The sequence below is a fragment of the Schistocerca gregaria genome, chromosome 1, assembly GCF_023897955.1.
Source record: "Schistocerca gregaria isolate iqSchGreg1 chromosome 1, iqSchGreg1.2, whole genome shotgun sequence".
NCBI lineage: Eukaryota > Metazoa > Arthropoda > Insecta > Orthoptera > Acrididae > Schistocerca > Schistocerca gregaria.
In genome coordinates this window covers 673,164,310-673,180,739 of record NC_064920.1, presented here as the reverse complement: position 1 = coordinate 673,180,739, position 16,430 = coordinate 673,164,310, and the positions used below count along the sequence as shown (strand labels likewise).

Here is a 16,430-nt window from a genome sequence, read left to right as displayed (position 1 = left end):
GGTATTAATAAACTGCTTTCGTTGTATTTAAGTCTTTATTTTTAGATCATTACCGTTTTCATGACACTAAGAGACATCTGCAAGTGAACATATAACTAAAACATTAACCAGTATGGTGGATGGGGCCGCTTCTCCGGCGGCCAATCGCGTCTTAGGGATGTATCCCTATGCTTCTGGCGTCTTTCTTTAACCAAGGAGCCCCTCTAACGGTCACTGCGATCTTGGTGACTGCCAATAATTAGTGTTTGAAAGGCGTTGCTTTTACTCGTGTACAGCGGGAATGACGTCAAGTAGTCTCTCCGCCTCTCTCGAGAGACTTACTTTATAGCTTAATTGCCTACTAGAATGAAAGTAGTACCAGAGTCTTGCAAGCCACCTGTACGCAACAATACAGGAGAAGCAATGCGGAAAGCAAACTAAATTTTAAAAAATGAAGACGATGGTGCTTTGGCAGTGGATTACTGAAATAACAATTGAAGAAAAGCGTCTAGGCCTTCCAAAACTGCGTCAAACGGTCAGACAAGCGCGAGGTTTTAGCCAAGTACTCGTCACATTGACAAGTGGTAACTTGTCAGCTGAAATATAGTGCCTGTCTTAACCGTTTGACACGACTGCAAGCTCGAGATGATGATAGTCATATCGCCACGAGGCCATGCGTAAACGAACGAATGTTGTAATGTCCATCCAGTTCATTAGATTTGGGCACTCATGACATACACCCGTCACAGCATCTAAAGAAACATTTCCGTCACAGCATCTAAAGAAGCATTTCCGTCACAGCGTCTAAGGAAGCATTTCCGTCACAGCGTCTAAGGAAGCATTTCCGTCACAGCGTCTAAGGAAGCATTTCCGTCACAGCGTCTAAGGAAGCATTTCCGTCACAGCGTCTAAGGAAGCATTTCCGTCACAGCGCCGAAAGAAGCATTTCAAGCTTGACAAAGATTTAATGGCAGCTCTAGATGAATATTTTGCAGGTTAACCAGAATCTCACTACTTGGGTGGAATATACTCGGTGGAAAACATTTGACGAATTGCGCTGTCTTAAAACAGGACTGTTTCAAAAAATAAGTGCATTTGTGGGTGCCAGTATGAGAACTTTCTATCTTGCTCGCGTGCTGAGCGCGAAATGAATTTCTGGACAGTAAAGTGTACTCACGTTGCTTCATTTCTAAAATAGGAGAAAAATTTAGACGAATTGGCGGAAAATGTACGAATATCGACTGTGTTGAGAGATTGGATGTGAACTCGATGAAGAATGAAAGTAATTTCTTAGAAAAAGACTGTCTCAGAAGTAAGAGCAAATTGCTTAGAAAATGTCTGCCTGCGATGTTTTCGCCTTGCAGTGCTTGCACAGTAATATGTTCAGGTGGCTCCGTAAGCGTATTGCGAAACTCCATTGGAGTGTCGTCGCTTTCTGTTTGAGTGAAGACGAGCTAAAGCGGTTGTGAAAATCAATGGTGGTCGCGCGTCCGATTTAGCCTGCAATTAGATTTCGCAGTGCAAAAAACACGCGCCACTGCTCGAGATGGAACTTCAGTTCTCAAGTCGGTGTGGGGTATAAAACGCCGAACCACTAGTTGGGCCTTAGAACATTTTCCCAGCTTTTATAAAATAAAAATACTGTCTGCAAGGGAAATGTCAACATGATGCGGGCCAAAAACGGTTTACAGCCTGAGCCCTGCGGAGATAATTTCTGTTGCACTGCTGCAGGAGACAATGGAACTCATATATCTGGTTCAGCGCGAATTCCTGACTAGTTGCGACGCCCGCTGTTTGTCCTCTGGGATGTGGAGAGTAGTCATTTATGTGCATTTAGCTTAATTTCTACAGCAGTATTGCGCAAGCCACCTTGCGGTGTGTGCCGGAGGGTACTTCGTGTACCGGTGTCACTTGCTACTCTTCCTGCTCCAGACGCGAATGGTTCGCAGGAAGAACGACTGTCGGTAAGCTACCGTGTGGGCTCAAGTCCCTCTAATTTTATCCTCCTGATCTTTTCGCGAGATATACGTAGGAGGAAACAATAGGTTTGTTGACTTGCCTCTTCTAGGAAAGTACGCTCCCGGAATTTTAACAGTAAACCAACGTGATGCAGAACACCTCTTGTAGAGATTGATCATACCGAGCGAGGTAGCGCTGTGATTAACACACTTGACTCGCGCTGGGGAGGACGACGGTTCAAACCCGCGTCCGCCCAGCCTGATCTAAGTTTTCCGTGATTTTCCTAAATCGGTTAAGGCAAATGCCGTGATGGTTCCTTCCAAAGAGTACAGCCGATTCCTTCTCCATCCTCCTCCATCCTCCTCCATCCTTCCCTAGTCCGGGCTTGTGCTCGGTCTCTAATAACCTCATTGTCGACGAGACGTTAAACACATCTCCTCCTCCTCCTCCTCCTCCTGCGTGATTGATCATATCCGCGGTGCCTTCGTGCTTCATGAACGCACCTGTAACGAGACGCGCTTCTTTTTTTGGATATTCTCTATTTGTTCTATCAATTCTACCTGGTACGTATCCCATACTGACGAGCAGTATTGACATATTGGTTGAACAAGGGTTTTGTAAGCTACCCCCTTTACTGGGGGGGCCCCATTTCCAGAGCATACGTCCAATGAATCCATCTGCCATCTTCCTTGCCTGCAATTAGTTTTATCTGGCCATTCCATTTTAATTCGCTCCATACGCATACTCCTAGATAACTTAAAGGAAGTAACAGCTTCCATCGATTTTTCTGCAATACGATAAGAGGTCTTTCTGTTTATGAGTACGCAATACGTTATTTGTTTATATAGAGTGTCAATTCCCACTCGCTGTACCAAACATCGATCGCGGCGTATTTGTATACAACAGCATAAACCTCGAAAAGCTTCATGGAACTTCCAATAATATGTACTATATCGTTTGTATGTATACTGAAAAGTAATGCACGTTTAACACATCCTCTGGATACCCCCGAAGTCACTTTACGTCTGGTGACTTCTCTGCGTTGAGAATGACATGTTATGTTCTGTTTGCTAGAACTCTTCAGTTCAATAACACAGTTGATCTGACATTCCGTACGTGTTTTTCTCCACTAGGCTGCAGTGCGAGACTGTGTCGAATGCCTTGCAGAAGTCAAGAAATACTGCATCTACCTGGCTATCTTGTGCGTCTCTGGACGAACAGAGCGACCTGGGTTTCACACGACCGTTGTTTTCGGAACGCGCTGTTCCTACAGAGGCGGCTTTTTTTTCAGAAATGTCATAACGCGCGAGCATAAAACAAGGAATTTAAGTCAAAAATAGTAAAATGGTTACATTACTGTATTACAGTGTTAATTCTAATTGTAATTTGACGTGAAATATTGAAACTCCTTTCTGTGTAGATACTTTTCGGGTAGAAAGAGCTGCCCGTTAGAAAGCTCATTTAATTAAAAGTCCACTTCGTTATCTACACGACATTTAATGTGCTGCGGTAGCTTATTGGATACATGTATACCCTTTGTCTGACTTGAACTAATGTTAACCCCGTGAGATCTTTATACACGTTGTTTTAGGTCATAGTCATGCTCTCCACATTTTTTTTGTGGAAAGAGAAATACCGTTTATGACAAAGGATGTTAGTGTATAGCACAGTGATATTCTGTGCCGGAATAAACAGTGGCCGATGCGAGGCAAAACGTGCGTGTTTCCACGTTGACTGGCGATATTCTCCGCTGGATGACGGTGTCTTCAGGCCACACTGTTGGTCACGAAAACCCATGCGCTAGTTGCCTTCCGTGACTGCTCTTGTCATCCACGAGTAATGTAGCTCCGTGAAAAGGAAGAAAGAAAAATGATAAACTTAGTAGAAGGCGAGTTTAGTAAATCGTAAGTCAACCTCCTACTTCAAAACGTGTTTTTTTTTATTTACAGGCCTACAGTTTACACCACACTAAAAAAATAAGTTATGTCTTATAAAAAGGACGAGTTTCAGCATTTTGTGTGCTAAGTCAAGGTAAATTGTATGATAAAAGCCCATATAGAAAGAGTTCGCACGTAATTTGAAGAACCTGTGTTTGTTGTTAAAGCTGGAATGTGTTCTACAGCTGTCAAGGAAATGTAATGAAACTGCCTTGACCCATAGTATTGAGACAGTATGCTGCAATCAGGAGGCGGCAGCATTTCATTACGATCGAGTGGCGTTTGACTCTGCAACACACTAACGATTATTTAAAGGAATACGATTATATGGGGTATCAAACAAAATTTGTGTTTGGATTGAGGATTTTTTGGTAGGGTTAACGCAGCAAGCTATCTAGATTGCTGTGTTATCGACAAATCTAGAAGTAACTGCCGTAGAGAAGTGTGCTCATGTTGTAAAGCTATGTTCTGGTAGGCAGTATTAATAGTAATCTGAGACTTTAAAAAAGATGACGTTATCACTGATTTAAATATTATCTGAAAAGAGGTTTGCAAACTATATAGCCAGTCATATCTTGAAAAGTTCGACAACTAGCCTTAAATGTTCAGAAATATAAAATCATGCACTTCACACAACACAAAAAGTAGACTCCTAAGAGTGTAACATCAGTATGTCACAATTTGAATCAGTCGGTTCGTAAAAATACGTGGTTTTAACAAATGGTAGAGACATGAATTACAGTAGTCACATAGGCTCAATCGTAGGTACAGCAGGTGGCAGAACGGTTCATTAGCAGGAAAAAGGGAAAATATAGTTAGTCTACAAAGGAGGCTGCGCGCAAATCACTTCCGCGTCCCATGTCAGAATATTGCTCAAGTGTGTGGGACCCACCACATAAAGGGCCAACTGAGGATACTGAACCTATCCAAAGAAGGAACACGAATGGTCACAGTATTAAGTGATTGAGATATTCATCCCCCTACGTACGATCCATAGACACCATGAAGGCAAGGCAAGGCAAGACTAGACTAACTATAGCACGCACAGAGGTGTTTAAGCAGTTGTTCTTCCACGCTCTTTACTCTATCGGAACGGGAAGAAACTCTAAAATGTGTGATGCCATTCTAAATACCCTCTACCCTTTACCATCCATTTCAGTGGTTTGCAGTTTGTATATAGAAGTGCAGTGATTTTCATATAACCAGCAATAAACAAACGAACAGCTGTATTTTTAACTCAGGTTTATTACAGAGACAACCGGTTTCGGTATTCCATTATGCCATCAGCTGGCCCTCTATTGTAAAACACTGGCTGAGCTTATATTGCTAGACAAAATTCATACAAAACCGAAACAGTATCCACACCAGCGGCTACACACTCGTAAAACAGGTGCGGATACTGTTTCGCTTTACATGAATTTTGTCTGACAGTATAAGCTCAGCCACTGTGTTGCCATAAAGGGCCTGATGATGGCATAATGGAGTACAGAAACAGGTGGCCTCTGGAAGAAATCAGAGATGAAAATACAGCTGTTGTTTTTATTCATTACTGGTTATATACGTATAGTGGCTGTCGCCCTATCATTCCTCCCAGCAAGGGTAGATGACGTGAAATATGACTTTCAGTTCGAAACCAAATTGCACACTGCAACTCGGTTCATCTAATACTGCGTCGGTTTTGTGACTGAGCACCCAGCCGCGACTCGACACCTGCTCAACCGCTTTCATCTGCCTACACCTTTCTTCTGCTTCAAACTCTCCAGGCGCCTCTTCTATGTACCGTGATGGAGTGGCACTCCCGAGAGAGAAGATATCGCAGAGAGCGGGCCACCCACTCTCAGCCTCCGGATTGTTTGCAGAGGGAATCCTTCACTTTGCTGCGGAATATACGCTGAGAGCAAACTTCGCTAATATGTTAAGACTGGCAGTAGGAGGAAGGTATTAGCAGAGTGAATGCGCGAAGCTTGCCTAGATAGTCGATTTGGTAAAAGCGTTAACCGCGAAATTAAGAGTGGTATTAGTCTCGGACCTACACAGAGTTAATCTTTCAACTTCAAAATAACACGAACACAGTTAACATTTTGAGTGGATACAGATTCCAAGTTAACCGTCTCTCACGTCACATCTACACCCATTCTCATATAGCACGAAATTCGTACTGTGATGGTGAGTTCCTGCCATCTTTACTTTCTAATTGAGTATTATATTGCAACTTTTCAGTTTTGAAATATGCGAACAATTTTATTTAAACTTGAGCTATAATTAATGTTAAACGATTTTCTCTTTACACAATGCCAATAACAAAAATACCTAGCAAATTTTAAGGCATGTAATTTTACCACATCCAAAGTCGCACACGTTTTTAGCTACTAACGATATTCTGAAGCACGATAGTGCCAAAGTTGAAAGATATTGATACACATGAAACATCATACAGTGTAAGTCTGGATTTGAGGGATCCTTGGAACTTAAGTTCCCAATGAGAATTGGTGAAATAAGTATCGTAAATTCGTAAACTAGAGTAGGCCTATCCCTGTTTAGCCCTCTCCACACCGCTATGAAAGTGTGTCTATTTAATGAGGAAAAGCAGTAACAATGATGGAAATTTCCAGATGGACACACTATTCCTTGAATTCTTTTGTGAGCTGCTCTTAATAACTAGACATCGATAACGGAGTGCGTCGTCAGTTGGCACTGTATCCACCAGTATTCCCAAAAAATACTTTTGACGATACTACGTGAGATGGTGGAACAGTGAATTAATAGATGTCAATGTATACGTTACTGACAAATCTTAAGGAATTTTTTAGTAAAGTGAAGCGAAATCAAATTTGCTATAAATCCAGATAACAAATATAAAAATACCATAGAGCAAAAAGTACCATTTTTTGTGAGCAAAAGCAGGCAGATAGCTGTACTTCCAAGCTTATTGGACGTGCTTTACATCTTAAACAACGGAAACAGTCAACAGGAGGAAGGAGAATATGATCAATTCCTAATGCTTGCTTTCTTTCTTATCTAAAAGAAGGAAGATAGAAAAATTACTGAATGGGTACACAGAAGTTTGTGTGGTATGAACATTCAGAAAGAGGTATCGGCGATGAGAGAAATTAAATAGAAACCATACGAGATAATGCCGGAGAAAAAATAATTATTGACAGAGTATTGGTAATGTCCCCCGATCCATGGGCTTTGGAAGCTGTTACACATGCTGTTGCTAAGCACATTTTAGTTTCATCTGACCGCAAAATACGGACACCGTGAAATTTTCCATAGCTCTGCGCAATTTTTCCTTCTGCTTTATGTGAATGTAATCCAGGACTACAGCACCTTTGTTATTATACCGACACACACGAAATTATAACGAGATAACCCTCCGCCACACACCGTCAGGTGGCTTGCGGAGTATGGATGTAGATGTAGATGTAGATTTAGATGTAGATAAATGTGCATTGCTAGAAGTGTGTAGTGTGGGCGGTAAACGGTAGTAAGGAATGAACACTTTTTTTACATTATTCACTTGCTTCTTTGGAAAACAGCATTGTGTACTAGAGATAAACCGGGCGACGTTGCGCTGTTTTAGACGAGTTTTGTATTCTACGAGGCACTGTGCTCGCCAAGACATGTTGTAGCATTAGCTTTAGCCCATAAAGAACAGTGTTGCAGTGTAGTGGAATGGATAGTTCGTAATAAAGTTTTGCAAAGTTTTGGTCTTTCCTTCTCATCCCGTACTGTAGGTGTTCACTGACCGGCGGTTCTGGGTGACTTTCCCGAAATCTACCCCCTTTTCCTAGATATCTCCAGTTCTTTTCCGTCACCCTTCACCCTTCTTCCTTCCCCTTCAACCCTTCTGCCTGAAGGAACCAATGGATCCGAAAGCTTGCCAATTACAACCGTTTATGTGTGTTTTCTGCCGCCGCTTGGTGAGTAGATTTTTTTATGTATCCAGTTAAATAATTTTGTCAAACTTTTGCACAGTTTTGTAAAATTTTAAACAGAACGTCACTACTTCCGTCGTGACAACTCTCATTTAGGTAATGGTCTCTAGAGAATTCATTTCCGACAAAGTGAATGTAGCAAATTAGTTGCTAATTTTATGTCGCATCGTATGCAAATTAGCGACGAAGAGTTCAGCGACCGAAGACGGAAATGGCGCGCAATTAAAACTGTTTACGCCACTCATGCGATAACAATGGGCATTATCCTCTTATGAGAACAGTAGTCAGGTATTTTGCATCAGCCTTCCTTCCTCCTTCATAATATGTCTGCGTGATGATGGCATTTCATAGTACCTGAAGCACTGCATCAAACGACAATACTGTGTGGCATTGTAGGTGCTTTGTGATCGTCGTGAAACAATTAATTTTTTTTTTTTTTTCAATCTGATCCCATTGTCAGGTGCTGCGTGTCATGTCGCGAGTGATTAAAATGTACGCGTAAAAAATGTGAGGGTACGCCAGCTGACAAAGCACATTTCCAGGGTGTGCTCGTAATGGTACAGCGCAGTCTATAGAGCAGCATCAGCATCTTGCGGATTCGATAAAGTTTCAATGTCAAACGTTCTATAATTCCCAAACTGGTGTTACTTCTGTCTTAAAAAAAAAATCCTAAACTATAAAAAAATGAAGAAAATGCAGCCTCCAGGGGCTTGATTTATACGTCACAACGATCTATCACTTACAATACTTATGATGACTTTTTAATTCGTGTGTGTTTTGTCTTTCCTACCTACAGTAATCTGAAAGGCAGCCGATGAGCGATTGCAGCACTGTTGATGTGCAGAATTTTCCATTTTAAATAATCACAGCTAGCTCTTCAGCGGTAAATCGAGGTCGACTATCTTGTGTCATATAAATCTTGTACGCACTGAGACACGTTGGCAATTTTTTATTATGCAAGTAAAGGAATTCCTGTAGTTGCCGCTGTGAGCCGCTCCCTACGTGGATTATGTAACACTGTCACAGACTGGTGTTCCTACGCAACTTGCGTTTCTAATTCTCTGGAGGTTCTGAACTGAGCGGCTAATCTGTTATGCTGTAGTATTAGCGAGATTTGGCGAGGTTACGAAGTTAATAGTAGATACAACAGTCTTTTCACAGCTAAATTTCAGTGGCATACGCGAAGGAATAAAATCTACAAAAATCAGCACGTGACTGCCAACCTGACGACTATTTTGTCGATACTTAGATTCTTTTCGTTTCTTTTAGTTTTTATTTAGGAACGTTCTGTCAGTCAACGTCGCATTCACATTCTGGATACATGTATCCATATTCCACAAGCCAATATACAGAGCACGGCGGCGATTACACCATACCAATATGATTCATTTTTTTAATCCTGTTCCATTCACGTATTGGGCTAGGGGGGGAAAATCACTACCTAATTTCCTCTATATGTGCCATAATATCACTTACCTTATCCTCACGATCTATTAGCGAGACACACGATGGTATGACGGCGTAATGGTCGCACTGTCTTCGGATACAGGTTCTCTAAATTTAGCGAAAAGGTTTCGCGAGAACTGCATCGTCTTTCTTTCAAGATTTGGCAGATAATACCGGCTGGAGTCACTAGCGTTCGCAGAAATTTACGCTGAGTAGGAGAGGGAACTCAAAATGTGCCATTTTTAAAAATATAAATAAGTTCGTAAGTTTCCATACGTGTCGTGCAACTAAAACATTTGCCGTCCGCTGTGGCCGAGCAGTTCTAGGCGCTTTAGTCCGGAACTGCGCTCCTGCTACGGTCGCAGGTTGGAATCCTGCGTCTGGCATGGATGTGTGAGGTTGGGTTTAAGTAGTTTTAAGTCTAGGGGACTAATGACCTCAGATATTAAGTCCCATAGTGCTTAGAGCCATTTGAACCAAGCAGAACTTCATTTAATAAGTGATACAAAAGACTTCTGATATCCCAAAAAATGGTGGTTATATATAGTGTACGGAAGTTCTTTAATGAATAAAAACTTAGAGGTGGCGAGTGACCCGTCTTGCATGCCTCCTTGCGGAGCCTGTGTGTGGAGCAATCCGTGCGGGAACACTTCAGTGAGAAGGGTCTATTATTTCAAGAGAAACTGCAGCCACATGAAGAATGGGAACGATTATCTCGTATATCTAGGTTCGATTTTACGTCTGCAGATCAGAGACAAGTTAGCAGCCGTTTAGGTACAGCGCATGTAAAGATTTTTAAAAAAGCGTTAATTACAGCCCCGAAATGATAACGTGTAATACCTCTCTCTCTCTCTCTCTCTCTCTCTCTCTCTCTCTCTCTCTCTCTCTCTCTCTCTCTCTCTCTCTCCCCCCTCCCTCTCTCCCTCTCTCTCCCCCCTCCCTCTCTCCCTCTCTCCCTCTCTCCCTCCCTCCCTCCCTCTCTCTCTCTCTCTCTCTCTCTCTCTCTCTCTCTCTCTCTCTCTCTCTCTCTCTGGAGCTGCACTGCATGGTTGAGGGAGTCCCGACACGGAAACCGGGCACTACCTGATATTGTTTCCTTACAGTGCTTATTCTTTTTATGAATCATAATGTTCATAGAAAATCCTGGATTCTAAATTAAGAGTATGCGTTTCCTCAAAATACAGTGTGTGCCTCTAATATATCTGGCAATAAAAAGAAATAAAGTGTCACTTCAGAACTAAGCAACCAAATTTCGATTAAAAACAAAAAATACATAAACCTGCCACTGGAATCTCTCAAAACTATTTATGAGATTATATTTCTTTCAGATGATTGCTACAGGCAGTTCTTTCACTGTTTCCTTCAGTGCAAGTAATTTAGACCTTCTTTAGCACATCACTTGCCCAGATAAGCGATCTCTCACTAGGTTTGACGTGTGACTTCTTTTTGTTGAGTATGTATGTATATTCCGTCATAACCACAGATACGGTCCTTTTTGCTACTTGAAATGAAACTGAGAGGTCTGTGGAACGCCATTTTTAAATTACTACTAAAGAGAGCACAAGCAGCGTGGCGGCCATGAAACTGTCAGTTCCGCTATCTTTCACTATCAGCGTTAGAGTCCTGTTTACGAGGATTCCTGATACGGTGCATAAGACGGCTGCCACAGTGAACTGTCGTTGACTAAACTCTTGACCAAATTACAGTTTTGCACCCTGAGAGAACCGTTTTTATCAATAACTTCTTACCATCAAGATTTCAGTACAGTTTTTCAGTGTAATAGTTACAGAAAATGCAAAGTCGTGCGTGCTGCAGTTACGTGCAACGATTCACTTCATGCGTAAATAACTTAATACCAGGGGATCTCCAGTAATGTTTGCGAACGACGCCACGATTTATAGGGGAGATATATATTACATCTCGCGAGATACGCTCGAAAAAAAAAAAGAATGCATTTTCAGAAGAAATTGAATGACTTATTCAAGTAAAGGAGCTCCACGAATTGAGGAAGCCTACAATGCGTTGGTCCATCTATGGCCCTTATGCAAACAGTTATTCGGATTGTCAGGTCACACTCTGTCTATACTGTACCCAGGATCTGTGTCAATACTATCACCTCCCCCACCAATTATAACCACGGTGTCTTCCTTAGTGAAATCTTTTCGAAGTGATCCTAAATCCTCTGTCACCTGCTCCAGACCAGCACTAGGTTTAAAAATGGTGACCTGGTATTCTGATCCTGGTTCATCCTGCAAAAGTTGGCCAACACCTCTTCCATGGGAACTACCTAAGAAGAACACTTTTTTCTCTCTACTGATTTCCCTACATTCTTACTTTTCAATTTGCTGCTGAAACTTTGTTGTGCCCTGTCTAAATCTGTAACTGCTTGAGGCTCACTAGCTTCTAACTGAAGCAACAGGTCAAATTTATTTTCCACATTCACCACGAAGCTGCCAGACAAAGTTCTAAGCCAGTTCCTTCTGTTGCCTTTGCCACTTCCCACCTCTCTTTACACTCCTTAATCTGTCAAGATCTCCCCTGGCCTTGTCTAACTCAGCCCGAAGGGCGGCAATTTTCCCCACCTGTTCCAGTATCTTCCTATATCTACTACATTTCCTACAAAACCACTGATTAGTCTCCCCTATTCCCACACCACTACAGTCACCCACATGGAAAAAACTACAGCACTCGTCACACAAAAGCCCCAACGTAACAATTCTACGGCAAGTCAAGCACTTTTCACTTATGATAAACGTAATAGTTTATTAAGAAGAAGTTAGTTACATTACAGATAAATACGAAAATATGTTTCCACAAATTTGGCCTACACGCGACTGTGTGCAAACAAGAACAACAATGCAAAGTTTCTGAAACAACTACTTTACGCTGTTTTCCGGAAATGTGTGTTAAATAATGAAGAAGTACGCTACAGTTAAATTGCTGGAGAGAGAATAGAACAACTAAACGAAATTCTATAGATTTGCTGTGGGAAACTGTTAACAGAAAATACGACTGTCCGATCTTTTAGCATATTCTGCTATATTACATAAAGAAAAACGAAGCCTTTAATGGTACGCTTAAAAGGCACACAAATACACCTATTTAACACTTAATCAGTACTAAACTATTTGTTTTTATAATCTAAAATGACTTATCTTTACAAGAACACCAAAACTCGTGCTAGTCGTATTAAATTTAGGCTTTCAGAACGCAAGGGCCACTGCCAGCTGTTTTGAGGGTGGAAGTGATCAGTTATTTTGAAAATTGCCATAATTCTGTTATACATTCAGGGAGTAGGGTAATATCACTTGGATCTTTGCACATGTTATAGAAATGTGTAAGTAATAAGGATTATTTAATACAGTCAGTAATTGGTATCTGTATTTCACTTCCTCTTCCTTTACATGTAAACTCTGGAATTTTGGAAAAGTGGCTTTGCCTTTCTAGCGTCCAAAAATATAGACTGGTTATGTTTCATTTATGCAACTACTATGCTGACGAACCATTTATTCACTGTGAAACAGGTTCAGCGCCGGCCAAAGTGGCTGAGCGGTTCTAGGCGCTACAGTCTGGAACTGCACGACCGCTATGGTCGCAGGTTCGAATCCTGCCTAGGGCATGGATGTGTTTGATGTCCTTGGGTTATTTAGGTTTAAGTAGTTGTAAGCTCTAGGGGACTGATGACCTCAGAAGTTAAGTCCCATAGTGCTCGGAGCCATTTGAACCATTTTTGAAACAGGTTCAGCAAATCAGAGGACAAACTGCATTGGATAAGCGAGTAGTATTTCCTCAGTGACATGTCAACAAGGTTGTCCTAATATACTGGTAAAGATAACTTGCAGTTTATAGTTTCCATTACATGCAAACAATCATCGCTCAGAAAATTCTTGAGATGTCAATATTCCTATCCCATATCTTGCTTTAAGATATCTGGCATTAGCATAGTATCTAATTTATTGTTGCACATTTTGAGGATGAAAGTCAGTTTTACTTGCAGTTACCAACAGTGACCACTAAGGAAGGAAGAAATGCCTCCGATAAAGAAAAAAGGTAGTTTAGTGTTAGTGTATCATGCCCCTCAGGATGTTTGGGCTAATTGCCTCAGGAGAGGATATAATGACGTCATTACATCCTTCCCATATGAAACAGTGCAGACACCCAGGCCAGAGGGTGTGCAGTGTCATTCTGACAAGGAGACTTATAATGCCAAGTTCTTGTAATCATTGAAAAAGCATCACATACTGTCTCAGCCTGTGATGTTTCTTTTCATTTGCTCCCCACCATCTGGATGCTTCATATTTTTTGTCAGGTGTTGTATGTGAACAATGTTACACACACACACACACACACACACACACACACACACACACACACACACACACACTCTCTCTCTCTCTCTCTCTCTCTCTCTCTCTCTCTCTCTCTCTCTCTCTCTCTCTCTCTCTCTCTCTGGTTTGATATCTAACATAAGCTCGTTTGGAAAGAGTAATGATTTGTACCCTATACGAAGTTGGTCCATTGCTTTGTAATGATTTACGAAAACCTTAAATAAAGTGGCTGGTAGGATATTTGAACCCAGACTCTACAGAAAGGTGTCCATTGGCTTGCAGGTTATGCTGCATAACTCGGTTGTGTGTAGTGATTAAATATAGATTTCTACACTTACTATAAAATAGCATTGGCTGTTGTTTAATAATCAACTCGTATCTTATTGAGAGGAAGCCTTGCAGTTGCTAGGTATCCCACAACAATACGTATGAACAGAGGCTGCAAAGTTTATACTTCTGTCAAGAAGTGGGAAAAGTAATGAAGTAATACTTGCGGCATGCTGTGTGGCAGATATAGACATAAAAAATTTCGTTGTGATTGTCCCAAAGCTATGAAAATTGCATTCATAACTCTTTTGCTCGGTAGCTTTAGTGTATCATCAACAAGCTTTGCCCCACTTCTGCTTATGCTGTGATATTTTATCCATGACCATTTGGAAATAGAAGCATTACTGTTTACATATGTACTTACTAAGAGTTATGGTACCTACCTTGTATATGTGTGGATCTTCGTTTTCTTTCACGTTCTTCAAAGTTTCCTTTTATTCTCTCTGGCTGCAGCACAGCAAGGAAATATTGCTTTCTAGAAGGCCAATATTATTATCTTCTTGTATTTCTCATTTCTTTTAATTTTGTCTCTTGTTTAAATTTCCATGCATAAAACAAAATACTGCTTTCTCCATTTAAAATGTAGACAAAAGAAGGAACTAATACTAGACTACAAATCCACAGTAGCCATTTTTCTTGAAGGAAAGAAAACTGACAATTTTAAGTCTCTTGATGTATTTCGTGTTGATAGTATGACCTATTACCAAAATACTGGTTGATGTTGCATGTCGTAGTGTTTCACTTTAAGGTAGTTTCAAGGAATATCCTGTTGAAGAAAATATTGGAGTTCTTATGGAAGCTTCAATCTCTGTAGTTCTTTCATGTACAGAGAGATGTCTTGTAGTGTTCAGTGATGAATATAGTTTGGTACTTCTTCGTAATAAGTTTTTAAATCCTTTAAACATGTTTAAAAACACAAGAAGTATTAAAGAAAAAGAGAACAGTCACCCTTATACCCGCATATGAATGATGTGTTATACATGCAGTATATACACAGAAGAACTGAAAATCATTATTCCTATAAGCCACCCACAGTCCCCCCCCCCCCCCTCCCCCCTCCCCCACCTCCCCTCCCTCATATAGTTACATGTTCTCATTCTCATTGTTTCTTTGTTTTATACTTTCATGGAATTTCCATGATCACAATATAACTCTTAAAATGTGCAGTTATTCAGTATATTCCTGAATGAAACATTCTTATGTATCTGAATTTTAGTGAGTTGTTATAGATAATAATTGCAATGCAGCAGCTGCTACTATTAGTATAATATGTGCTTTGATTTTAATTTCAGAGTTTGTCATTGATATTCATTATCATTTTCATTTCATTCCAGTTCATAATGTAAAACCCAACAAGTTAGAGCAGAGGTGAGGCAGAAATGGAAAACGCAGATTTTGACTTTAAACGCAATGTTGCGTGCTTAAGATATTGAAAAGCAAAGCATAATTGAGAATGAAAACTAAACTTGACCCTATTTCTTTCATATTTTAGTACCACTGTGTATCTACATGTTTTGCGTAATGGAATTTAACACAATAAATCTTATGAACTGTTTCAGGCATATGAAAGGCGATTCCCAACATGTCCTCTTATACCTGTGTTTGTCGGATGTGAAGTTACGTCAGAATTTACTAGCCCTGATGGAGCTGTCTCTCTAAAAGAAAGACGCTGTAAGCTAAATGTTGAAGCACCATACTTGATTAAAAAGGTTAGTAAGCAGTTGCACTGCATCACCTTATAGAAATTAATGGCTAAGGATTCTACAGCAGACTGTAAAAGAGATTCAGCTGATACAATTCTTCTGTAGCTTTGATGAATTAGAGTAAAAGTGCATTGAGTATGGGGAGTCTTATGCTGTTGCTGCTATTTGAATTCCCACCTGGAAGTTTGCGCAACTTTCCTCAGAAACCAGTGCCCAGTCTCGTATTGTTTTCTGTTTTCTGTAATACAAAACATGATAAACATTAGTGGTTTTTCAAAACAATGTATGAATGCAGTATGTTGATTTTTCAGATCATTGGTGTTGATCATGTATACTTCATTCAGAAAAATAATTTGGACCGAAGAAACCGAACGCTCCATATTGAAGCGTACAATGAGAGCTTCGCAAGCAGAGTAGTAGTTGTAGAGAAATGTCGATATTTTGTAAGTACAATTTTCTTTGCTGTTATACATATTTCTTAAATGGTTGAATTGAGTGTAAAAGTAATCTATGCTCTAAAACTAAAAGGGTAGATTTTATGGAAATAAATAATTAAAATGCGAGCAACAGAAAAGATTTCCAGTCCTGAAAGGACAAATTGGGAGTGTGTGTGTCAGTGGGTCAGAGATCACATAAGTACAGACTGAAAATAAGACACACACATAAGAAAAAGTACAAACTGAGAAAAAGGAATGATGCAAATAGTGGAGAAGAGGTGCCCAGGGAAGCATTTTAAGTGTTTTATAATAATAATGAAGCAGAACTATTTTTTTCATTCTGGTCACATTATTTTCTCATTGAACAAGAGATATG

The 16,430-nt window shown here is 40.5% G+C and overlaps 1 protein-coding gene across 1 annotated transcript in view; it reads left to right on the top strand.

Annotated features, from left to right (window-relative positions):
* The window catches only part of LOC126362698 (SEC14-like protein 1), a 205,666-nt gene that overhangs the window by 136,693 nt on the left and 52,543 nt on the right, over positions 1 to 16,430 (top strand). Inside the window, exons 2-3 of the mRNA XM_050007902.1 lie at positions 15,474 to 15,623; positions 15,929 to 16,060. Of these exons, the coding sequence (XP_049863859.1) occupies positions 15,474 to 15,623; positions 15,929 to 16,060 (282 nt within the window). The remainder of the gene's footprint in view (positions 1 to 15,473; positions 15,624 to 15,928; positions 16,061 to 16,430) is intronic.